The 24,803-nt window shown below is 40.3% G+C and overlaps 1 protein-coding gene across 5 annotated transcripts in view; it reads left to right on the top strand.

Moving 5' to 3' along the window:
- Nucleotides 1–5,589: 5,589 nt before the first annotated feature.
- GNPTAB (N-acetylglucosamine-1-phosphate transferase subunits alpha and beta) overlaps nucleotides 5,590–24,803 on the top strand; it is a 45,861-nt gene continuing 26,647 nt past the window's right edge. For 4 of the 5 annotated variants that reach the window (XM_067308336.1, XM_067308330.1, XM_067308316.1 and 1 more), the window contains exons 1-7: nucleotides 5,590–5,716; nucleotides 9,322–9,407; nucleotides 14,625–14,744; nucleotides 16,828–16,869; nucleotides 17,668–17,873; nucleotides 18,531–18,595; nucleotides 18,876–19,010. In XM_067308336.1, the coding sequence (XP_067164437.1) occupies nucleotides 5,600–5,716; nucleotides 9,322–9,407; nucleotides 14,625–14,744; nucleotides 16,828–16,869; nucleotides 17,668–17,873; nucleotides 18,531–18,595; nucleotides 18,876–19,010 (771 nt within the window). In that variant the 5' untranslated portion in view covers nucleotides 5,590–5,599. Of the gene's footprint in view, nucleotides 5,717–9,321; nucleotides 9,408–14,624; nucleotides 14,745–16,827; nucleotides 16,870–17,667; nucleotides 17,874–18,530; nucleotides 18,596–18,875; nucleotides 19,011–24,803 lie in introns of those variants that run through there. The other variant, XM_067308343.1, reaches the window with a different exon arrangement.

The raw sequence follows: 24,803 nt of genomic DNA, 5'->3' as shown, positions 1-24,803 counted from the left end.
GGAAAGGCCGTCTGGACCAGGGGAGGAGTTCTTATTCATTTCCGCGATGTTCTTCAAAACCTCCTTTGGGGAGATCATTTTCTTGAATGCAGAGTTCTCCGCGACACCAGCACTCTGGAAAGCACCTAAGCCGACGTATGGGGATCCCTCCTCCCACTTCCTCTGAAACGAGCCATACAGCTCACTCATCTGAAGGGAGCACTTCAGTGCTTTGATGTTGTCCAAGATGATACCAGCGAGCTTCTTGTGATCTACTTCAAAGAGCCACTGGTATCGGAGGTACAACCCCCATTTCACCGCCCTGTTCTTCATCCACCTTCTCTCCTCTCTCACAGGCGTGGGTTTTGCTTGATGCTTCCTAAGTTGTTTCAATTTTGCTACGGCGATCTGGCCCGCCAGCTGTGATAACCACGCCACTGCGGACACTTTGATGACTTTCCAGGCATCTTCGCCATCCTCTAAGATCCTCCTAAACGCAATCTTTTGGCTTGCAGGTAGGGAACCTGCTTGTATCTTCTCCGCCACCACTTTCCTATATTCCATCCTTATCATCTCTATCTTCTCCCTCTCCACCGGGGGCTCCCCTACGTGCATTGCCGCAGCTCTTCTTGGCGGTGCTGACGTCTTCGCACCAGCTGCAAGCTGCCGTCTCTTGTTGCTGATCTGCTTTGCCATTTTCGTGGGCAAATGCTCTCCAATCAGTTTTTTAATAAAGTGCTCGTTCTTGTATTTCTCTTCCACCTCTAGCAGTAGAGCTGTCTCTTCTTCCGTCCAGCAGCTCTTATGCATGCCTCGCAGACTCTTTTCCTTTGGTCGAGACACTTCAATCCGTTCCAGGTTCCTGACTTGTGGGTGCACCAGTCTTTTGTGCTGTGAGAGGCCGTTCTTGGTCTTAAACTGGCGGTCGCATTCCCCACATCGCCATATATCGGGGTCCTCCGGGGCATCCTCTTCTCTTCGGAGTTCTAGGGCTCCCTGGCACTTCGGGAAGTGGCAGGCAATACTATGATGTTTAACATTAGTCTTCCCACATCGGGAACACTGAAAGAGAATTCTTTGCTGGCCGTGGGCCCTCTTTAGATGGTCAATTAGAGCCGCAATTCTCCCCATCCTGGTGCCACAGCACGGACATGCTGGGTGTTGATCTGGGATCTTCACAACTGGCGTTCCCACGTCAGTTGTTCCCCCCATGGCACCCAGAATGGGACTTACTACATCTGATGAAACAATTGCGGGGACAGAGGGAGATCTCAGCTCCACGTCTACCACATCCTTCTCCGGTGCTTCTTCAGCTCCGGTCATCGGAGGTGATCCAATGGGCTCCAAGACCTCATAAAGCTCTGGCAGATCTTTAATGCAATCATAGGTTGGTTCAGGACAAGTCCCTTCCCAACCAGCCACATCCGAATTATAAAAAGTCAAATTTCGGGACAGGTGAACCACCTCCTCAGATATTAATCTCGCAGGGTGTCCCCTTGTGATTTCAGGGAGAATTTCTCCCATCTGGGTGGCCACCAAGACAAAATTCACAACCCAAGATTTTAATAGGTTGTTCAACATGACAGCGGGGGTTTGGGATATAACCAGATGAACCAGCCCCCAAGTTCAACTGGTATGCCTTTAGTCAGCCCTCAGGCAAAGGGCTTTGGACACATGACTACTTTACTAGTTCATGGTCGAATAAATTTAGATTCACCTGAATTTACTATCGAGTGGTCGGTGACACCAGTCGATAGGGAGGAAGTAACTATAACACCAAACAACACACTGGGGCAGAGGCCAACTTGGTTACCCACGAATGGGCATCCAGCGGGACCACGAGGAGGTGTGACCTCTGCAGCTAAGTCCAGTTAGTAACTATGGCCCCGTCTTAAGAGAGTTATGAAAGTAGCTTCTATCCCCCTTTTAAAGAAAATGTCAAACTGTAGTAAGAACCACATCTGGGATTCAGAGAGATTTCCAGGATCCAGGAGATTCAAGATGTTGGTGAAGGTAACTTGCAGAAAAGCAGGATCAGGATGGAATGTGTTTCTGTTATAATTATTTGGCTCTTTGCTTAGATTTCTTCACATTCCATAAAAGGTGTGCCTTTGCTGGAAGTGCTGCTTGGTGCATCTTAAAGTCAATACAAATACAAGAACAGTTAAGCAGATGATTCCAAGAACCCCAAGTGTTTAAATGGATAGTGATTTGGCAAAGCCTTAACTATATGCTTAATTATATTTGCAGTGCCTAATTTTTAGGTGTTCTGACACCTAGTGGAATTTGTTGCCCCAAGCAGAATATCTCAGTTCACCTGCCTGTATTGAGTACCTTTCTCCGATACAATAGCAAGATATTCACCTGGACAGCTGCATAAGCAATGTATTAGAGAAAATGTAAAAAAGAAGACTTTGAATTGAGACCTTCCCCTTTCAGAGACAGGCTAACAAAGCTGTTTTCAAGGTGATGCAAGGTCCCTGATCTGGTTTCTGGTTTTGAGCCTAAAATGATTTTCTAGTGATAAACGTAGAAGGATCCAAGCAACTTGGATTCAAGTTCTTTTTCTAAAGTGATTTGAACCCGCTTCTCTTATTATGTACCCTGTAACTTGAAAAAACATACGTGAGTTGAGGGTGGCCCTGATTTAGTCCTTTCTTCTTGGTGCTGTTCCATGTTGCGTGGAATAATTAAGCATTCCTTAGATTGGAGACGACAACAGTGTATGAATCCATGGCAAATTGGGAATATAGGGGAACTTCTGAAGTATAGGGTCCTATCTCTGCTGTCATACATTGGCTAAGCTCCATCTCAAGTCTTGATAGGTATTTAGACTCCACTATTCCTATTTCAAACATATTCCAGACCTATTTTGTTTCCAGAACCCCCTTTTTTTTTAAATTTACCTGGTAACAACATTGCGTCTAGCTTAAATAGCTCTTCTTCATTTCCGGCATTTCCCCCTAAATAATCTGTTGCTGAGAGAAGTCTTATCTCCTCCTGATCTTCATTCCTGTAATGTGAACAACTAAGCTTTTTTAGTGTCTCCTCAGAAAGTAGGATCTGATCATTCCTTTTCATGCATCTGTGTCAATTTGAACATATATTCCTTGAACACAAGCGATTAATATTTTACCTGCAGTAACGCAGGCAAAATATCATAAAGTAAAACACAGTCCCATCATAATTTATACAGTAGCTTATTATATCTCTATATTTAATAGAATATAGTTTATATGGAAGTGTTTATTAGTCTGTAAATGCAACATCCGACACTTTGCTCTAATTATTCTAGGCATCAAAGTCATCCAGTTTTCCCTGAATGATATTCTGCTCCACTTTGGTGTTGACTATGTCTCCCAGCTTTGTATCCTAAGCACATTTTAGCCTATCTCTGCTTTCATGCTGTATTATTGACCAGAACTAATGTTTTCAGTTTGCATAATCTGCATGCATACTGTACCTCTGTTCTCACTGAAACCTCAGTCTACTGCACTCAGAATACCAGGCCGTCATTAATACTGCAGCCATAATGATGGCACTATAGAGGGTGGTAAAAGATGCTGTCATTCAGCAATAATAGCTCAGTTCTTGAACAGGAGGTAATGATGAGGAAAGTACTAGCAAGTATTTAAAGATTATATATCTCCAGGCTAGTACTTCGGCACATTGGTAAGAAAACATGAAGGAAGAAGACTTGACATGAGTTAGGAGAAAGTGCTGGCTGTGCACAATATGTGATGAAAACTTAGCTAGTGGTTTCCGCATACTGACACTGAAAGGCTGTGATATCACGAAGGGCCAGTTAAGATACAATCAAGCTGATAACATATGACAAGGGGGTGGGACACGCCACTGTGATGGGCTCTGAGACTCTGAAGACATCCCCTAATAAATTTGCCATCTTATCCCATGGCCCATCAAGAAAGGAAAAACAATGTGACAGCAAAATTAAATAGGAGTGGGGCTTAGTGGGTTGGTAGAGCTGTGCCAAAGAGCCATACATCCTTGGATACGTCTTGAACAACTACAGCCAGGTCCTGTCCTCCAGGGAAAGATAGAGGTTATCCCACACCACAACCATGTAAATGTACTAGGACAAACTTCTGGGAATGGACAGGCATTGTTACTTTCCACAGGGAAAAATAAAGACGTGGGTGATGCTTGTTACTCAGAAATGTTACTGTAATAAGCTGTGAGAAATACTGCCACGTTGAAGATGACCTTTCCTTGAAGGGATAAAGGTCTAAAGAGAGCGGTGCTATTGTCCTTGGGCTCATGGGGGCCTATCATACCACCTTCTTCTGCTCTGGCAACCAGAAGTCCCTCTGTCTGATAAGCAACCTCTTGACAATGGTGATACCAGCAGTGTCTTGGGTATATGGCTGAACTTTATGGCAGAAACCAGACTGATGCAGATTAAGGATTGCAGAGACTGCTATTGGATAGCAACCTCTAACTAGTTTCTTGTTGTCATGTTTTTGTCTCTAGAATCATTCTTAAAGAACTCTACAAATAACCTTCTTCCAGCCTGGTGGTTCCCCTTCCATGAATCTATTGCCCTGTGCTTCATTTTTGTGCTGAAATACACGTAGAAGTGCTTAAATGAAAATCCAGAATATATGCCTACTATATGATATCCAAGAGTCCTCCCAATCTCTCTTAGCTAGGGGAAGCCAATTTGCTTTGCAGAGTATCTTGAACAATGACAGGATGGTGCCACTCTGCTGACCACAGCTGCAGTGGTGTTTCCATGTGCAGAAAATTTGTCTTGCAGGTAAGTAATTTCAAGATCATTGAAATGACTGAAGAGATTACATGCCAAAGCATTTAAATTTTATTCTATAGCCAGCAGGTAACAAAGGAAGCTTCACAGGCATGATCATGAAAATGAAACCACACTGCTGTGATTTTTAGCTCTTTGGTGCATATTCTTACATGGATTGATTCACTTTTCAAATGTCTAGAGGAGCATTGTCAGCAAAGCCCTGCAGCTACATCGGACTCGGAGCATATTTAGTGGCTCGCCTCCTGCAGACACAAAATAATGCTATGGAGGCTGCTTCTCCCTGAATGATTTCTTAAAAGTCGTAGGGAGTACCTGCCTGCCTCTGGCAGATCGCTATCATTTATGTGCCTCCAAGCTCCCTGCTTGAGCATTCAAGGTCATGGGTCAAAACCCAAAGAAGAACTAAAGAAATTGTGGGGACTTAATCGCACAGTGTTGCAGCCCATCTCATTTGCTTTCTGGTTTCGAGCCTTTTGGGAAAGCAGAAAAAAAAAACCAAAACAAAACGGGGGGACCCAAAGGATGGCCAAGGCAGGGACCTGCCCAACGCCCCCACTGCGGGGAACTGCGAAACAGGGAAAACCTCTCTCTCTCCACAGATGCTCGCAGAGCTGCAGGGGGCGAAATGGCGCCCGCGTCCCGCTCGGCCGTTACAGAGCCGCGGAGGCTCCCGCCGCCCCGAGGCCGCCGCCCGCTGCCGCCAGGTGGCGCCGCGGCGCTGCCGGAAGCGGTGCCGCGCGGGGCGGGCGCTGGCGGCGGCGGCGGCGGCGGGGGGATCCGCCCGCCCCGGCGCAGGGCAGCGCGGTGAGGCGGGCCGGGCGGCGGCGGGCCATGCTGCTAAAGCTGCTGCAGCGCCAGACCTATACCTGCCTGTCGCACAGGTATGGGCCCTGCCTCTGCCTCGGGGGCCTCGTCCTCATGATCGTCTCCGCCCTGCAGTTCGGGGAGGTCAGTACGGCCGCCGCGGCACCCCCGCCTCCCCCTCGCGGCGCGGCCCCGGCCCCGTGACCGTTGGGCCCGGCCAACGGCCACATGCCCGCGGGACTCGGGCCCTCGCTGACATGGTTGTGGGGGCGCCGGGGCGGGCCGCCGAGGGGCGCCGGCTTGGACCCTGCGTGTGCGCGGCCAGGAAGGGGGTTCCTTTTCTCCTTTTTTTTTTCTTTCTTTTTTTCCTTTTTTTGGGTGTGGGGGGGAACTGGTGTAGCCATCGCGGTTTGAAGATGAGATGACCCGAAGAAGCCGGGGCGCGGGGCGCCGTTGGCCGCAGGCCTGCCGCGGCTCCAGGGGCTCTGTTTCTCGCGTCGTGGGAAGCAGCAGCGAAGTACTGCGGGATAAAAGTCGCTGGGGTTTTATGCCTGTCGGCCCTGGTGCGGAGTTAAATATGCCTGTACGGAATGGTGCTGCTCCTCTGCAAGTTCCAGGCGTGAGACAAACCTGAAGTGTCAAGAAAGGGATTGCTAGATTGTTTCTAACTATCTTGGCTTGCCTTGGCGGGGGAGAGCCGAGCAAAATCCGCGTGCTCCAGGAGCTCCTGTTTTCTTGTCTTGGGCAATCTTTTCCATTTCTGTTATCAGGTGATTTCTTAGGACTTTTTTTTTTTTAACAGCCTGATTTGACTCTTCCAGAGCCTCTGCTTAACGTAACTTTCAGAATTTTAGGGTTATTCTCAAGCTAATCAAACCGCTTCCCAGGAGCGGCAGAATCTTTCTCCCTCCCAGAAGTGAAGAAGCTAAACGTAGCCTCTCCAAGCGCCTGCAGCTCAGCAGTGTCTATATTATATTGCTTGCTGCTTATTATTCAGTCCTGCTTTGTCAATGATGCAGTGCAACTTGCGCTTTTTCTAATACGTGATTTTTATACAGATACACAATACATTTTAAAGTTTCATTTTGTAGTAACCTATCTAGATTGGAAGGCATCAATGAAAGTAAATTGACAAGTTATTTACAGAATGCCTCAGCTATCTGGAGAGGGAGAAATTGCTTCAATATAGTGTTTGAGAATATAGCAAGTATTCATGGAATTAAAGAAAATATTTTTGTCAATATAGAAGAATGGCAGTGTTAGAAATGCAAACAGACTGGTATTTCCTGACTCCCCTAAATTTCTCTCTCCCTCTTTCCCGGCTCTCCCTCACCTCCCCGTTTTATTTTGATGGACTCTTTCAGACTTAGAAAAAAAAATAAGGAAATCTGTTATCTGAAACTCTTCAGTGGTACATGATCAGAACTTTATTTTGTCTAGCTGTAGGTCTTTGTCATATAAGGTATTTCTTATCTGCTGTCTTGCAGATTTCACAAGTTCCTGGAACACCTGAAAATCACGAGTGAATCAATTCATTGTGTAGTACAAATAGCCGCCTGTTTATACATGATTGTCACCTTTGATGTAAAACCAGTGCTGATTGGTGCTGTGAAACTTTGAGTAAACTTTTGCCATGCTTCAGAAGGCTTTTTTTCTTCTTTAGACACTGCTGTTCAACGCATCTCTTAGTTGCAACAGATTTTGCTGACAATCTGTCAAAGTTGCTTCTCAGACTTATTTTCCTACCAAATCTTAAGTTTACCACTTCTAGCCTGTTTAATACTAGAGTTGTTCAGAAAATTTAGATGTTATTTAGGAAAGCATGCTTTTGCATCCCTAAAGAAATAATTGGCAGATTCGTGTGAGAGTAAATTTTGAAAATTACGCATTTCAATTTTCTTTCCTGGAGGGAAAAAGAAAAAGTTACCAGAAATGTTCTAATGTAGCTTGGTAAACACCACTGCCAACCCCCTCCCCCCACCAAAAAAAACCCCAACAACAAAAAACAGCTGCTGTCCCCTCTTAAACTTTATAGAATGACCATGATGGAAATATATGCAAACTCTTTTTTTTTTTTTTAATTAATGATAAGTAAGCTCAGTAAGAGATGTTTTCATTGCATTTTGCTTTTTGTGATTTTAAATGGTTGGGCTGTGGTAAATGGTGGTAGCTTAAGGATTTTGGAGATTTATGAAAAGAAACACTGTTAGACCTCTTCTGACAGTTACAGTAAGAACAGAAAAATGATTGTGTTCTTCAAAACGTACCATTGTTTAAACAGATCAGTGCAAAAGAGTAGTGTCTTTATGCATGGCTTGAAGGGTCTATATCTGCATGGTGACAATTAAGAACATTTTCAAAGTATTCTCATATATTTTTATCAAGAATTCTTTCTAACACTTATTAGGTCACCCATTTTTTTTAATTCTGTGGGGAATTCTAAAGCAATGAAAGCAACATAAGGCAAGACGCTGTTGTCTGCTCAAAGCTTGCTGTTCCTCTTTCTTCCCACCCCCAGAGCCAGCTTTTTTTGTCCTAATCAAAATTAGATCTGCTTGCTTTGGTTTATGTTAATATAAATATTAGTGCTGACATTGAAATGGATGGCTGGAGGAAATAATTGGAGGTTGGTAATAATGTCCTAATAGCCTCAAGATGAAAATGAGCTTGATTTCCTTTTTTTTTTTTCTGTTTAGAACCATGGTATTGGATACTTTGTTAGTAATGGAGATGTAACTATGGGTCTTTGCTTAGAGTGTGTGTGTGTACATGCATATGTTTACACATGCACGTGTGTACATATATACACTTATTTATACACGTGTGTGCATACATACGCATGCGTGGGAATGAGGATGGCTTGCAAAGGGCATTTAAGCTGGGTGTAACTTGACATTATAACTAAGCGATCTTAATGGCTAGGTCATGCTGGGGAAGGCAGCCCTGCCTTCAGCTGTCTTATTCCCACCACTTTTCATCAGCCCCAACAAGCAAACTGAGGGAGCTAAATAATCTGTTTTTTCAGGGTCATTTTTCTGGTGGTTCAGCTGCCTGACTTGGCTCACTGCAGCGGCAGGTGAGCTCCAGGGACAAGTTCGAGGGGGGAGAGAGGGTGGTGGCAGAAATGCAGAGGGGGGAAGAGAGGCTGTGACCTGCAGAAGGACCTAGCTGCTAGGTTAGTTTGACTGTAATGTAAGATGTCATCTTTATTGGGAAGCAGCTATTGTTTATTAAAAATAGAGGTCTTGCCCAGGTTAATTTGCATAATTCAATATGTCCTGACCTAGCTGTTTGTTTTCAAAGCTCAGATTTTAGAGATATACTTCAGTATGTCCTATGTGAGAATAGAAAGGAAGACAGTGGAAATCATGGGGGGGGGTTCTGATTGTATTCAAATATATTTATTTTAGGTCTCAGTTTTGAGAAAACATTACTGAATTTTTAAAATGTGAGAGACAAGGGGGAGATTACCGAAATGAATAATTATTTAAAATGTGTGCCCATAAAACATGAAATCCTTTCTTGAGGTGACAGGGGGAAAGCTTCTTTGTTTTAAAAGAAGTGAGGCTGCAGTTTTGAGTCTGATTGCTGGTTCAGTGTAATAAATTTGCTTGGATTAATTCCTGGCCAGTTCTGTATTAATGCATAGATCAATTTGAATTAAATAGATCTTGATTAAACATTTCAAAAGGAGAAAAGTAAGTGTCTAATTTTAGAAGTTGGTGACATCAAGTTTTCTTTCTTTGCAGGTTGTCTTGGAATGGAGTAGAGACCAGTATCATGTTATGTTTGATTCATACAGAGACAATGTTGCTGGCAAATCATTTCAGAATCGGTAAGTTCTGCTTGTGGTTGACAATGCATGTTTTACTGTTTGAATTTTCAAATATTTAAATCAAATATCTAACATAACATACAGTTAAATAGGACTTCGTACGAGCTCTAGCTCTTCACTAAATTTTAAACTTACCAATTCTAAAATTGTAAGTTAGTACTTAATATACCAACTTGGAAGATGTCTGAAATTTGGACGTTCTAGTGATATAACGGAGCTTAGATACAAAATGCATTTAATTCATTCAGTCCATAGTGAGACATTAAAACCACTGGTAATGTTAACAACAAAGGGGGAACATGACTTGTTTTCCATATTAAAATAGGAAAATATAAGTACTGCTCTGGTGCACTTAGAATTACAACTTTTGGTGTTTTGAAAAGTTATTTTTCATTTCCCTTAAATTTTACATGTAATCTAATGAGGGACATTATTTAGTAGAAAAAGTCATGAAGTTAGTAATTAGAAGCTTTTAAAGGTGAGTGCGTTGAAGTCACCCACAGCAAACTGGAACCCAAGTCATATGGATCATCTGTTTCAGTTGGGTTAACTGTTATGTGGCTTCTTGTGGTTTTGTAGTTCACATCTGAATAGTCATAGGGTCTGTTGTTCAGGAAGCCAGTGGACTGTGAATTGGTAGGGGGAAGAAGCTAGTAAGGAGATATCATCTGACTCTTAAGTGTTGATACACTTGACTGGAAAAAACCCTGAAAGCAGATGCTTAATCTGCATTGAGGTTTATTGAATCACAGGGCAGTAGAAATGATAGGATCAGTTTGTCATGCTTAGCTAGTGTGAGATAGTTCTTTAAAAGTACATCGCACAGTATTTGTGAATACTACTCCCTTTTATAGTCTCATCTCTAACTCCCCTCCCCCATTTTCCAAGGAATGACAGATCAAAGTGAAATGATACAGCTCATATTGATAATTAGCTTGATGTTTGCATGTTTCTGTAATGCTGAAGTGAAAGCATGGTAGTTTGTGCCTATCAGTGCAAACGTGTCTGATCCTGCGATAATTAAGTACAGGACTTTTATAAAATCGTAGAGTTTGTTCAAATCAAAATTACAAATTTTACTGTTGTGGTATAGATATAATCAATTTCCATTTTGCTGTCTATTTTACTATTTCATGTTGGTTGTGTGAAGCATTCCCCAGATAGTGTTGCTTTCTGTGAATTATGAGCAAAAGACCTAGTACTTGGGAAGAAACTATTGACTGCCTGGGCAACACCTTAAGGTTTTCGTCATGGGTGCTGAAGTTAATTTGAGCTTATCAGTATGCCTTTAGTGCTGTTTCATCAGGCCTGACAGGAAAGTTTGTTGGGAGATTTGTATGCAGATATCAGCTTCCTGTAAAAATTCATATCGAAAAAGCTCTTTGCAGAGGTGTACTTTTAAGCGTCCATTAACTTTTAGGTGTCCGTTATCAGGTGTTCAGTTCCTTTTTACTATCAAATCTTGTGAATGCAGTAATGGACCTCTTCTTGTAGTTTGCACTGCATCACTAGTGGTTTGATAGAATTTTTAAGGCTGCTATCAGTGCAACATATAGGATGTCATGTGCTTTTTACATAAATTGAGGATTGCAGCCTTCCAATTTTGATCCTAGCCTATCCATTGTTTTATTTTCATCAGTTCTTATTTTAGTGTCAGAGAAGAATAATCAGAATTGGAGAACAGCAAACTTGTTCTTCTTGAAATTAAGCAGATCTACAGTTTAGTGGAAAGTAAAAGTTGTATGACTTTTAGGAAATACCAGTGCAACTTCAACTGCAATACAGTAGTATTATCTTCCAGCAGCTTTGCAGGAAAATGTCTTGTTCTTGTCAAACCATTACGTGTTATAAAGAAAATCTTAGTGTAAAATGCAGTCAAACTTATGCACGCGGGCAATCTGCTTATGACTATAAACTCATACAGCTCTTCTTTGGGAGTAACTTAGACAGTGGGCTGCTGGCATTGTTAGTAATAACTATTGAACACTGTTCCGTGCAGGAAAGGCTTCTTGTTTTGGCTTACATTTTCAAAATTGCTCAACTTTGCTCTCCCCTCCGGTCTCATGCCTTTTGGCAATTCAGCTATTGCACTTCCAGGTAGTCATGTCAGCTGCTAAACTTCCTTCTTTTGTCGCTTGAGCTCTTATGCAAATTGAGATAATGGAATACAAGCTTCAGGACTATTTACCAAGTCACCTTATTCAAAACCATTTTTGAAGATCTGCTCATTCAGTTTTTGTATGAGAATAAAAGGGAGAGAAGGAAACTAAATAATGGAGTTGCATATGTATTTGTATGTCTTGCATGCTAACTCTGTTTTCTTACTCTCCACCAATAACTTCTGCATTTGGCAAAGGCTGAATTGTAATTTTTCTATTTCAGGACATGACCAAATCATATTTAAAATTCCAAAATATGCTAGGAAATAAAATTTGAAGAAACAAACTCCATCTTAAAGAAGTACAGACAGAGTTCAGTATGATACAGCAAGTGGTCGAGAAGCCATTAATTGTGGAGCAGAGTGAGGCCGGAGTTGATGATTTTCTGTAGAAAGGTATTACAGAATTCCCACTGGGGCAACTAATATTGAGCTTCATCTCTCTGTCTGACTGGTATCTGCAATGAAGACCAAATGCATAAATAAACATAAAGGAAAAATGCAACTACAGAAATCGAAGGGAGAAAATTTTTAATCTCTCCTGATCTTGAACAACTTGCAAAAGACTACATATTAAAAGTAATGTTTGAGAAGGACAGTACTAAAGTGGGTCTCCTTTTACTTTTTAATTTTAAACCAAAATGCCACTCTATACTTTTCAAGATTAAAAACCACCTAGAGTTTATAAGAGGCCATGAAAACAAACAGAAAGCTTTGACAAAGACCAGAAAGGTGAAATGATAACACTGTGTTGCTGATCCTAATTGGGAGCTCTAAATCTGCCTTTTTTTTTTATTGTTATGCTTGATAACTGCTACTTTCCCAAACAAAGTATGCTAAATTGCTGTAGAAATGCTTTTAAAAAAAATTATTTGAGTATTTGGAGAGATTTTAAACAATTAGACTAGTGTTTCTGCAGACAGTTCAGTTCACTTTCTTTTATAGCTTTCTTTTTCTTTACTAGTCTTTCTAATCCCTGATAACAAAGAACAAACTTGTCATACCAGGATTAATTCAGAGTTAATGTATCTGAGCATAAAATAATATCCATAAATGCTTTCCCTCTATGGAGGTTATCAGCATTTGGCTGCAAATGACATAATTTCAGTGGCACAAATTTCAAGTGTAGCAAATAACATAGCTACATTTGATATACTATATAGAAGCACATTATTAACAAATGATAAATTGGGGGGAGGGGAGGCTTCACAGAGGTCAAAATAGCACAAAAATTGCCTCATACCCTGAGAGAGTTGGAGGGTGGTTTTTTTGTTTGTTTTTTTTCCCCCCTCCATGTTTTGTATTCTTAGATGAAGCCTGGGTAAATAAGCTCTGCACTTTGCCCAGAAGACTGAGTTGTGCGTTGTTGGAATCAGCTGACTTGAGGCAAGGTGTTTCCACTTAAAATAATTTTGTCCTCGTTGTAGAAGTCAAGGGACTGTCAATCCAATAACTTAACTCATCACAACAAATGTAGAAAAGCTGAAAGAACTCCTGTCATGAAGCTTCTAATTTTGTGAAGGCCTTTTTAATTGAAAACATGTCTTGAGTTGCACCTGTTAATGAACCAGAAGCCAGTGTTGTCTCTTGAGGCAGAGGCAAAACAACTGATTAAAGGGGTAACTGTATTCAGTAAACTGGCTTTCTTTGCCCTTTGAGAAAGCAGCCTCTTGCAGACTGCATGATGATGTATTGCAGATCAGCTGCGAGAAGGGCATTCTGGGTGCTGGTGCTGGTGAAGGCAGTGCTTCTTATTTGATGTTCCAGCTGTCTTCAGAGAGACCCGCTGTTATTTTTCAAGTATCATAGCTCAGTTCTTAGCAACACTACTGAATTGAGTACAAAGTGTTGCTGTCTCTTGTGTTGTGGCCAGCTGTGTCATATGGTGTGAGGGAAAATGGAGGAGATGCTCATCTATAATCCAGCTCTTTTTCTGACTGTCTTTTGAAGTGCACTGGGCAGGGAGAGGATACTGTTTCTTTGAAAATCACATTGTGTGACTCTGTGGATCTTAGCATTAAGAAAATGCTCAGAAATGTCTGCTATCCAAATGCCATTTTTCTCTCACTTATCTCACTTATCTTGCCTGTTCCATTGAGGCAGAGATGTCGTCCAGGTAAGACAGAAATCAATATCCAGGGATTTAGGTTAATTAATTACGATTTAATATGCTTGGCAGGAGGATGGATTATTGCATTCTGATAAAGTGTGTGACGACCAGCTACAGTTTAGGAAAGTTATTACTGAATAGCTTGACCCTGGAAATTTTGAAGAGTAGTTGGAGCATTCACCTGCTGTCTGAGACTGAGAGCTTCATCTCTGCCAGCAGCCTGAAGTACTTGCTGCAACAAAGCTTTGGGCCTCAGAGAGGAAATTATCATAAATTAATAGAAAAAAAATTATGTGAAAAACTTTTTGCTGGTTCTGCATCAAGTATGCTAGAAAATCTGTGATCTTTCAGAAACAGTTGCAGCATGTCAAGTTGCGTCAAGAGTGAATTTGACCATTGTTGTCTAGGGTCTGAGCTCACGTACTTCACTTAGGTGGTTGTTGGTTTATGAAATGCCCTGTCGTTGCAATCCAAGAGGGATTCCTAGGATAAAGACCTGCTCTTACTGAGATCCTATTGGCTCTGGGCAATTAAACAGCAATGCATGACTTAAGAGTTTTTATACCTTGGGCTGTCTTGTCTCATTTTAGTAGTCTCTGAGGACGTGCCTGGATGGTGTTACTCATTTGAGAAATATTTGATAAAATCAGACAAATTGGTTAGACTAACATGTAAGTGAAATTTAGAATTTAAAGTTCATATTTCATTTTGTTACTGAATTGTTGTAGCCACTCTTTCCTTTCTTGATTTTTGTCTGGGCTGTTTTGTTGAAGGCTTGTGTATAATTAAGAGATGATACATAGCTAAAGAGAAGCTTTTTGCTCTGTCTTGTTTGCAGCTCAGGCTCCAAGTATTTCTGTTGTTAGCCAGGAGCTGCTATCAAATGATGCCGCAGACACCTCTGATGTAGTATTGAACAGCTCATGTAGGTTTCATTTGAATTATATAGGCTTTGCTTACCCATGCCGATTGATGTGGTGTACACCTGGGTGAACGGCACAGATGTTGAACTGATCAAAGAATTGCAACAGGTCAGAGAACAGATGGAGGAAGAACAGAAAATAATGAGGTAAAAATTTTACTTTCCCCCCCCCTTTTAACTGGCAGGAACAATCTAATGCAGTACTGGCCCTTTTTGTGTTTTCCTGTGTTGCTCAACATGAATATCAAAGTGAATTTTATCATTTCCTCATTTGATTATTCTCAAAACCTTGGTTTCAGTTCTATATTTAGTTACACAGTTGTCTGATTAGACAGCACTTCATAAGATACAAAGCATAATTTAAAGTAAGGCTGTTCTCTCTTGAACTTGTAAAATGTCATGCAGAAAACTGCGTGCATTGCATATAAGTCATTTTCTGTTGTTTTCTATAACTTTGGAAATAGGAAAAAAAAACCTGTAGCTCAAAAGTATAACCTCTCTTCATCACCTCTCTTCTTCCCTCTCCCCAGTTATTTCTTTTTATGGTGGACTTAATTAAAAAAAAAACAAACATATTTAAATATATATTTCTAAAAGGCTTCTTTTTAATGTTAGCTTTGCAGTCTCCCAAATGCAAAAACTGAGAAAGGAGAAAATAAATTATTTAGGTTATAAAAGTATGATTCACTCTTCTAACCAAGGCAGCAGGGAAAGACGTGTGGCTGCATTGAGAGTATTTTAGGCTGCGGTATGCTGTTCTACAAAATTACTGATCTAAGGCTTCACAGTACATAGCTTAATTTTTTAGCAAACATGGGCTGCTGCAGATTACTTGGATTGTGTTCTCTAACCATTGATCTAGTTCATAATAAAGTTCTGCGGTCTGTTGATTTATTTTGGCCAGAAAATTATTAAGTTAAAGAACAAGACTGTATTTAAGTATTATTATGACTATTTTGCCATAATAGTTCAATTCAGAAGAATCTGAATCTGATTTTTGTTATGTTATTGCTTGCAATTAGGTACCATTGATGATCTGATTGCAAAGTGAGATTCTGGGTCTTCGTTTTTCTTTATTTGCTACTTATACTGTGAAGGTATTAATAGCACTTTAAATGTGTTAAATTTAAACGTCTTAAATGTAGACATGGTCTCTGCTCAAAAAATCTTTTGTATTTATACTAATCTCTTCCTAGCAATTTGTATAGTAAGCATTAGTGATTTTTAGCTTCATGTTATCAGTGGGTGGAGAGATGCTGATTCCCATTTTTGTAAAGGGAAAAACATATATTGAGTTCTTCAGTAAAGCCAGCGTGGGAAAGGGAAGTTCATATTGAGCTCGTGAGTACAACTCATCTCCATGATACATTCGTTATCTACAAGGACATCTTCTCTCCCTTGTGCATTACTTTTTTTTTCACATACTCTGAAATTAGTTAGTACTGTTAGAAGTATCCCATAGTTATGGGATAAAGAGGACTGCAGAAGACAGAGGCTAGGGCACTATAAACCTTTGCCAGTGAGCATGTTTTGTGTTGCATAGCAAAGCTTAGCAAGTTGTAACTCGCTTATCAATCCACCTGAATCAAACTGTTAGTTCCTGTCCATGTGCTTTTTTTCTTCAGTCGGAGAGAGAGTATCTTGGTGGATGGTGGTTCTCTTTTGTTGATGCATGTAGGGGACTGCCCTTCTGATTTTTATTTTTATTTTTTTAGTGTCAGTACTACACTACCTACAAGTTAATCCTCATTAGTTTCTACAAGTACATGGCCACTGCATGATAGGTCTTATCAGAACGTGTGTTAGGGGAAACAACGAACAATGAAAACAATGAGCATACACCTCAGCCTGATTTCTTAGCAGTGCTTTTCATATCAACAGCAGTTTCATTAAATAGTCTAATAATACCCCCGATAACCCTACATGTTAGCAAAAAGATTCCCACATCTGCAACTATGAGCAAACCCAAGAATTTAAGAGTTTATGCTGCACAACAGTGAGTGGTGAGGGAGTGTGTGTCAGCCTACGTGCACATGTAAGCCTGTGTGAGCCTAAGCAGGCAAATGGCAAGGACTTGGCGGTATTATAGCTGGGTTGTTGGTGCTGTTACAAAAGCCGCTGAAGTTCACAAGGTCTCCCAGACTCAGTTAGAAATCTGAATATTAGACTAAATTCTTTACAGTCAACTCAGTGTTATCTATCTAACATAGTTGTTTTAATTTTGTAATAGGGAAATCCTTGGAAAGAATGCAACAGAACCAACTAAAAAGAGGTGAGCTTTTTTTTGTCTTGGGTGTAAATCAAAATAAATGTTATCCTACTCACTTTTTAGTTGAAAGCCAATGCTGATTGTGGGGGTCATTTGGTATAATATGACCTGTGAATGCTTTCCTTCTATGTCATTTCAAAAAAAGTTGACAGCATGATAATACGTATGTTGAATAAAAGTAACATTATAGTCACAAATATGAGCTTCTTAGTGTGACAGTTTCTGAAGTTTAGAAAGCATAAACTTGTCACTAGTTAGACATAACTTACATTCTGAGAGTGTTTTTTGTAATGCGTGGTATACTTGGAGTTTTATAATTCAGAAGTATTTCAGCAGTATCTTTGTCTGCTGTCTGTGTACCCATCACTGCAAGCAATTGCTTGTAAAGGTGCCATGTTTGTTATGTTTGTGCACTGTTGGAAAGTGGTCTGTCCCATTCTTATTTGTTTTGGTCATGGTGCCATTTAGCGATCTTTTAGGTCTTCTCCTTGGTCAAAGCTCAGCAAACTTTCAAATCTTGACAAAATTCAACACGAATACTTGAATGAGAAGAGATGTGTGTGGAGGGGGGGGTGGGATGGGGGAATCAGTAATAGGAATGAACTAAACTGTAATAGCGAGATATTTCTTTTCAGTAGCAAAATAAACATCTCGACGATTGATCTTCCCCTCTCTTCCCCAGGTTGATGTTAAAAAGAATTAATCAGATTTTATGAAAATGCGTCTCTGACTGCACCTAATGCTGATTTTTGTCTTAAATTTTCTGCTGGCATTAAATACATCTTTGGTATTTTGCTCTAGTGAGAAGCAACTAGAATGTTTGCTGACACATTGCATTAAAGTGCCAATGCTTGTCCTGGATCCTGCGCTGCCTACCAACATCACACTGAAAGACCTGCTGTCCATTCATCCTGCTTTACAAGCTGCTAACAATATGTTCTTTGTCGCAAAACCAAAAAATCCTTCTACCAATGTGACAGTAATTGTTTTTGATAGCCCTAAGGATGGTAAGAACCTATTTGTCAGATTCCAGCCAGTTTTCTAGAGGAAGTTTTTACTAAGTTATTGTGAATTAGGATTTTTTTTCCCCTCCATTACTCACTCTGCCACTCATTTTCTGATTAATTTTAGCATGTAATTCTACATCTTTCCCCTTCAGTCTGTTCCCTTGAATAGCAATATAAATGATACTGTTTGTTTGCCTCCCAGACCATTGATTATGAATGATTAAAGAGTTCTGTGCTTAAAAGGACTTTTGCAAAATAAGTTTGGTATCTGAATATTTGTGTTGCAGTGATGATCTAAACCTCAGTCTTCTGAGACTAAGGACAATTAATCTTAGAACTGCTGTGAAGTTGAGGCTGAATATTGTACAGAAAGTTCTGCCCTTGCTCAAAGAATTGCACACCTTAAACAAAATCGTCTATATATTCAGCATTTATGTGTAAGATCTTAAGGCAGGTGCAGATTTCTTACTTTGTTTAATATGTAGTGCCCAGTCAGTTGTCTGTTTTACCACTGAGAATTATTAGCCAAGTATAAAGACAGCTCTTCACTCCGCGAGCATCCAAAACCTTGTAATTTGCAAAAGCCAATCTTGTTTAATAGAATATACAAAAGAAGTGGCCTTCAATTTTTGATTTGCAATGTTTTATTTATTCCAGCTGAAGCTGCCCATTCTGGAATGTTAAAAGACAACAGCAAACAGATAGTATGGAGGGGTTATTTGGTATGTACTTTTAAAATCTTTTAATTAACATGTACAAAAGCTAGAAGCTAAACTTTCTGCCTATTTTTAGAAAGTGTTTCTGTGCTATACTCTTTCCATGACTCATATGTAGTAAGAAATGAAAGCTTTTAAAATTACTCTTATTTCAATTTTGAGGTTTGGGTTAAGTGATAAAATATACACTATTAACTCTGTTATCTGATTAAGGATTGACAGAGAAGTGTACGTTACTGTAAATTTAAAAAAGGACTTTCTTAATATTGTGTCTCCTTGTTTGTAGACAACAGACAAAGAAGTTCCAGGTCTGGTGTTAATGCAAGACTTGGCCTTCCTTAGTGGATTTCCAGCTACATTCAAAGAAACAATTCAGCTACGGACAAAACTACCGGAGAGCCTGGCCTCTAAAGTAAAATTGGTAAGGGTCTGGGGGAAAGAATAACTTAGTTATATTGTTTTTTTGAAATGCTTTATGTATGGGACCTAGCCCACCTAGCAGAAGAACTGTTGCAGGTGACTTAGGATGTTTCTGATAGTAGTCTGTTTTTCTGTGTGTGTCTCTCTGACTTGTGAAGTGTAGTAAGTAGCGACTCAACTGCCTTCAAAAGACCGATTGTCCATTCTGTGCCTCCAGCGACAGTGCAAGCTACTAGGCATTAGATTTGCTAGCCTGTAACTGGTCAAAAACAGGAGTACCAGCCTTACCAGCTTCTCTGAGCCATTTGCTATAGGCTGGTGTCTTACTCAAGTGTACTGTATCACTGGTTTGTTTAATGTGACAGAACTTTGTGTATGTATTTTCTTAGATTTTTTTTTCCTCTTTGCTTTTGGAAGAATTATTTTAACAATGAGAAGTTTGAATTGTTTCATAGCTGAATGCTGTATTCCTGACTGTAAGTACTCTGTATAGTCTTGAACAAGTTGTAGTTGCAAAAGCAACTGTATATCACAACTTATGTGATTGTGCCATCCCTCAATATTTCATGCCTTCTGTTCTCCCCTGATGTTTGGACACTTTTTCCAGTTACAGCCAGGTTTTACAGACAGATAAAAGTTTCCAAATTTTGTCAAAATCATTGGCTTATGTAATGGAGAGATATGATCGAGCAGTCTTCTGAAGCATATGCTCAACTGAGTGACCAGTACTGGCCTATTGCTAGTTAATCAAGCTGGATATTCTGTATAGGAGCTCTGGGAGGATGGTAAGAAAGGGGCTGAGGCCAGGCAGTTTGCAGAGGAGAAGGGAGTTAGCAGGGGTACAGGTATGTAGAGACTTGGGATGTGAATCTGTTGGAAATCTGTCTTCATTAGTTCTGATGGCCATCTGTAGGATGTGCTAATTCACTTTACAGCTTGTTCTTGGTGCTCAGATGACCATGTCTTGCTTTCCTTGCTTCTCTTTGGCAGTTTAGGCTGTTAAACCGTGTATTCTGCTATTGCTGAGAACTGTGTCATGTAACCCCTTTCATAGGCTGGTCACACTGCAATTTAATACAAGTTGAATTTCTTTCTCTTTGTCTCAGCTCCTGTTAGCAGGCTGTCTTAGTATCTCACTGATAATAGTTAGAAGCCTTATGAAATGAACCTATTTGTGCCCATCTTCTTACCCACTCTCTGTTAGCTTACATAGCTCTTTTCTTTTGCTTTTGTTTACATCTTAGGGTATTTTATAGACAGCAAGTATGGCTTCTCCTAGCCTTTGTTTTACTAAGTTAATTAGGCTGTGCTCTTTCCGCAGCCTTGGCGCTCTGTTCCTTTCATCATCCTAATAGCACCTGTGGCTCCTGTGCTATAGCGGAGATATTACACCAAGAAATGTCCTTTTCCTATGGATGCTTTGGAGGAGACCCTATATTCTTTCTATAACAGCTTTTGAGCAATCTGTTGGTTTTCATTACCTTTTCATGGATTTAAGGAGTGGAGCAATTCTGCCTGGACCTTTATTTTTTTGATTGCTGTCTCTAGCTATGTATAATCAACTTTTTTTTTCCATTCTGGCAGAATCTCCTAGCAGTGTTACTTACTCCAACAAAAAGCATGATGAATGGAGTCTTTCTGTGTTTCAGTTCTGCTCATGTCCAAACAGCTGGCTAATCTGTTGTCTGTATCCAGGCTGGTTGCCAGTTTAACCTTTTAATAAATCTTCAAAGACACCTTAGTTTCTCTGTTTCTCCATTGTCTGCAAGAGTATGTCTGATGTCTGGATATATCTTACATCTTCTTGTCTGTTTTTATGGGATTGACATCACTTGCCTGATATCTACATGATTTTTCTTTACTTGGTCTTGATTGAGTCTTTTTCCCTGGTTGTTAATCTTTTGTCATCCAGTTGATCGCAAATCTTTCTCTGTTAGTGCTGTTTTTCTTCTCCTTAGTGTGCTCTTATCTTTTTTAGATGTTACCACTGTAACCAGCTCATTATCAGTTCCTAAGAGCTCCTCTTCTGCAATTTGGTTAGGCACCACCCTGTATAAACACTTTTTTTTTTTCTCAGGTTTCCACTGCATTCTGCCGTTTCTCTATTCAGTCATCGCTGTTGTCTGTTTGCCATTTCCTGGTGCTGGATGCTTGAAAACAATTAAGATGAGATTATTGTACCTGTGTGGTCACAGTGAGGTGGCAGGTTCTTTCCCAGCTGGTTCTCTACTCTTGATAGCAGCAATTTACTCATGTTTTACTTATGATGGAATATATGGATATAAATGTAAGAAATGTTTATTTACAAGGATAAAAATCATACATATGAAACATGGATGGGATTTGTTTTTTACAGAAGTATTTATTAAGATGCTAGTTCAGAATCGGACCTCTCTTTCAGGGGATGTTTTAGGTAGACAGCTGTGATAAACATAACCAAGTATGGCTCTCTGTTTGCCAAAGAGAGAGATGCTAGGCTAATGGTATGGTTAGGTAGGAGATCCAAACTGGTTTACTACCTCTGTTGAAATTTGCAGCGATTCCCCTGCTGTTGCCACTTGTGGAATCTAAGGTCTGTGAAGTGATGTGAGATGCCTAGTGAAAATGAGGAAGGGGCACTGGAGTTACACTGCACTTGGGTCTCGTAGCATCCTCCTGATTCTTAAAGGGTTCTTGTTTGTTCTCTTTCTCTCTCAAGTAGCTGTTTTTAGCACAATGCTGGAAGTAAAGAACTAGTAATTAAACACAAATTTCACCAATGCTATTATTAGAAGGGAAGAAAGGTGGGGAGGAGAGAAAAGTAGGAACGGTAGCTGTTGCTTTAATTGGATTGTTTTTTATTGTTTGCTTGAAAACACTTCTGAATCCAAAGAGCACTAAAAGTTGACCTGACCTCTAGGCCATGTGCTTCTTGTTCTAAAAATTCTCAGTAGTTCTCTGTGAGAAGCAGTTGGGCTCAACTGGAGGAGGTAAATTGTAATGGTCTAATATATAATGAGTCAATTTCCAAAGTGAAACTTTTATGTTACAGTCTACTGAATTTGTGTATTTATGACCTACATTTTTATTGCAGATAAAAAGTAAACAGCAGGGTATCTGCTGATCACATTTGTTTCTTTACATGGTGTGTGTTTAGATAGGTGTGGTTGAAAAAGGTATGTTTGGCTGCCATTTATTTTCTGCGCTCTCCTACTGGTGCGTTAGGTAACCCACTAGGTGGAGCTCTTACCCTGCTTATCCAGCCATCTGCTATTAAAGCAGTATTTCTTTAAACTGTAAAGGTGATCTATTGAGCTTAGTTATCCTTCTGCAAGTATAGATGAGAAGAATGCTTTATACACATGCGCGCACACACACAAACTATGTTGGAAACGGAGAATTATAATATGGCTTTTAATGGCCTCGTCTTACTGATGGAAGATGATCCACACAGGAACCTGCAGGCACAATGATGCGTGGGTAGCATGTGTAAGAGCAGTAACTATTGTAGTGGTGCTTGGCCTGTACACCTTAAGGTTATTCATATCACAGGAGAGCCTGTGATTGCTGATCTTGGTGACAGAGGATCTGGGATTCTTGCTGATCTTCGTGTCAGTGTTTGAAGGCATAGGCAGGTGGCTTCAGGAAACAGTGTTGTCTGTTCACACAGATATAACAGAGTCAGCTTTGTGGGGAAAAAATAAGGTGTTGAGTTGGTTTTGGCTCTCGGGAGGGAGGAGGGGGGACCCTCCTACAAAGTTATCTTACTAGTTCATTAGGTTTCCTTTATAATGACAACAGTATTTCATATTCTTAAGGCCTTTTGTAACTCTTTAGCACAAACATAGCTCCCCTTCCATAGCCCCAATTTTCCTCTCTAACTGGACATACGAGTTTTCTCCTGAAGTGGGACCTGGACTCTTAACCAGTCTTTAAATTATTCCTTTTTATCTTCTTAATGGCCCACGCTGGTTGTTAAGGAGATATGACACTCCTTTATTCAGCGTGGGTATTAGAAAATCTGTTCTCTAGACCTCTTAGCTTGAGAATGTAGAAATGAAAGTGCTTAATTCTGTTTGTGGTGCCTAGCCCATCTGGCCTGCCTCCTAGTCTAATAAAGCAAACCTGCATTTAAAGCTACCTGGTGGGGAGAATACGGTTTTTCTGTCTCTTTTTCAAGAGAAACCTTTCATGTACATTATGTAAACATGTGTCAGTGGTATTCTGTGTGGACATGTGTGCCTGCATGATATTTTTTAGCCTCATCGTGTTAGAAGCCAAGGTTCGTCTGATGGTGCTGTCTCTGTGCCTCTACCTGTGTGTTTGTTTCTGTTCTACTTGTACAATAACCTTTGAACCCACTGGCCAGTTTTGTTAGGATGGAGATGATTTCTAGGATGTAGTATTTCAAGGAAAATGGGCAACTGCATATGTCTCTGTATAGGGAATATCCCGACTGAGAGAAGCACAAAAACTGTAAGACATCAGAAAATCTACCAGGGGAAAATGCCATTTTGAATACATCAGCAACAGAAAAGCTTTGGTCAGAGCTTGCAGTTTATTTAAAAACTAGATAATTAAGTCACCAGATGACTTCCTAGAAATCTAACTTCACTGATAGCTCTGCCTATGAAAGTACTCATTTCTGAAAAAGCTATTGGAAGAAAAATACTTTTTGGATGCAGGGTTTCATTGCAATGGTTACTTTAACTCCTAAGCTGAGCAGTGGACTTGTGTTTCTTCACTGCTTGTTGTTTCTACTTGGACTGTTATATATTGAAAACCTACAGCATTTGTGCAGTATTAGTAGTGAAAAGGGGAAATGTTTGTAATGAATCTGTTTAGGAATATGCAGTATATTTATCTGTTTTGTTGCATTTGTCACGGTGGAAAAAAGTTAGAGAAACTAAATATTCTTAAATGCTTTTGAAGCTCTAAAGGGTAATATTTTTGGTTTGTTCCTTGTGTATTTTAGATGGCAGATCCTAAGGGACTGTTTGACATTGTATTCCTAAATAAAGCACATACCCACTGATGGCAGCTTTGCAATCTGTAGCATTTCGATATTGATATTTTTGGAGGTTGCTAGCTGCAGCCCGTAACTATACCTCAGCCAGTTAGCTACTGAAGCCATCCTTTCCACCCGTAGGTTCAGATGATTCCCTGGAAGGTCTGAGATTTATCAGATTTTTCTAATGGCAGACCTCATAAGTCAGATTGAAAGCTCTCAAATAGCACATGAGTCAAACCATCAACAGCTTTAAAATGTCACAAGCAGGACAGCTGGTCTTGCTAAAGGCAGGGGTGCTAACTCTGGGACAAGTGTTGTTTCAAAACGAGCAGAAAAGGTCAGATTTAATAAAATAAAATAAAAAGAATTATGAATAAAAAAATCTTTGTTTTCTTACCTGACAGTGTTCAAATGAAATACTTTATTAATTGCTTTTACAGATCTTATCTCACTGAAAGTCTGGTAGATGTGCTTATTTGTCTTACGTTGCATAAAAGAACATGATAAACATGGCTAATGATTAACTGCGTTTATTCTCAGTCAGACTGTTGAATACGCGCCCTTCGAGAGTCGAAATGCAATTGAGCTTTTAGCTTGTTTGTTTCTGCTCACACTACTACGTAGGGTAAACAGCATTTAGTTGGGTTAGTCTACACTTTCAGTGAAATGTCTTGGTGTCCTGCAATTTGCAAGCTATACCAGCTATTAGAGAGGGCGTATAGTGCAAGAGCCCCTTATTATCCTGTGCATTATGAAATCTGATATCCAGAATCACTAGTGGCAAGAGATAAAAAGAGCAAACAG

Source organism: Apteryx mantelli, chromosome 1, assembly GCF_036417845.1.
Source record: "Apteryx mantelli isolate bAptMan1 chromosome 1, bAptMan1.hap1, whole genome shotgun sequence".
In the NCBI taxonomy this organism is placed as follows: Eukaryota; Metazoa; Chordata; class Aves; order Apterygiformes; family Apterygidae; genus Apteryx; species Apteryx mantelli.
This window is presented reverse-complemented; position numbering and strand designations above follow the sequence as displayed.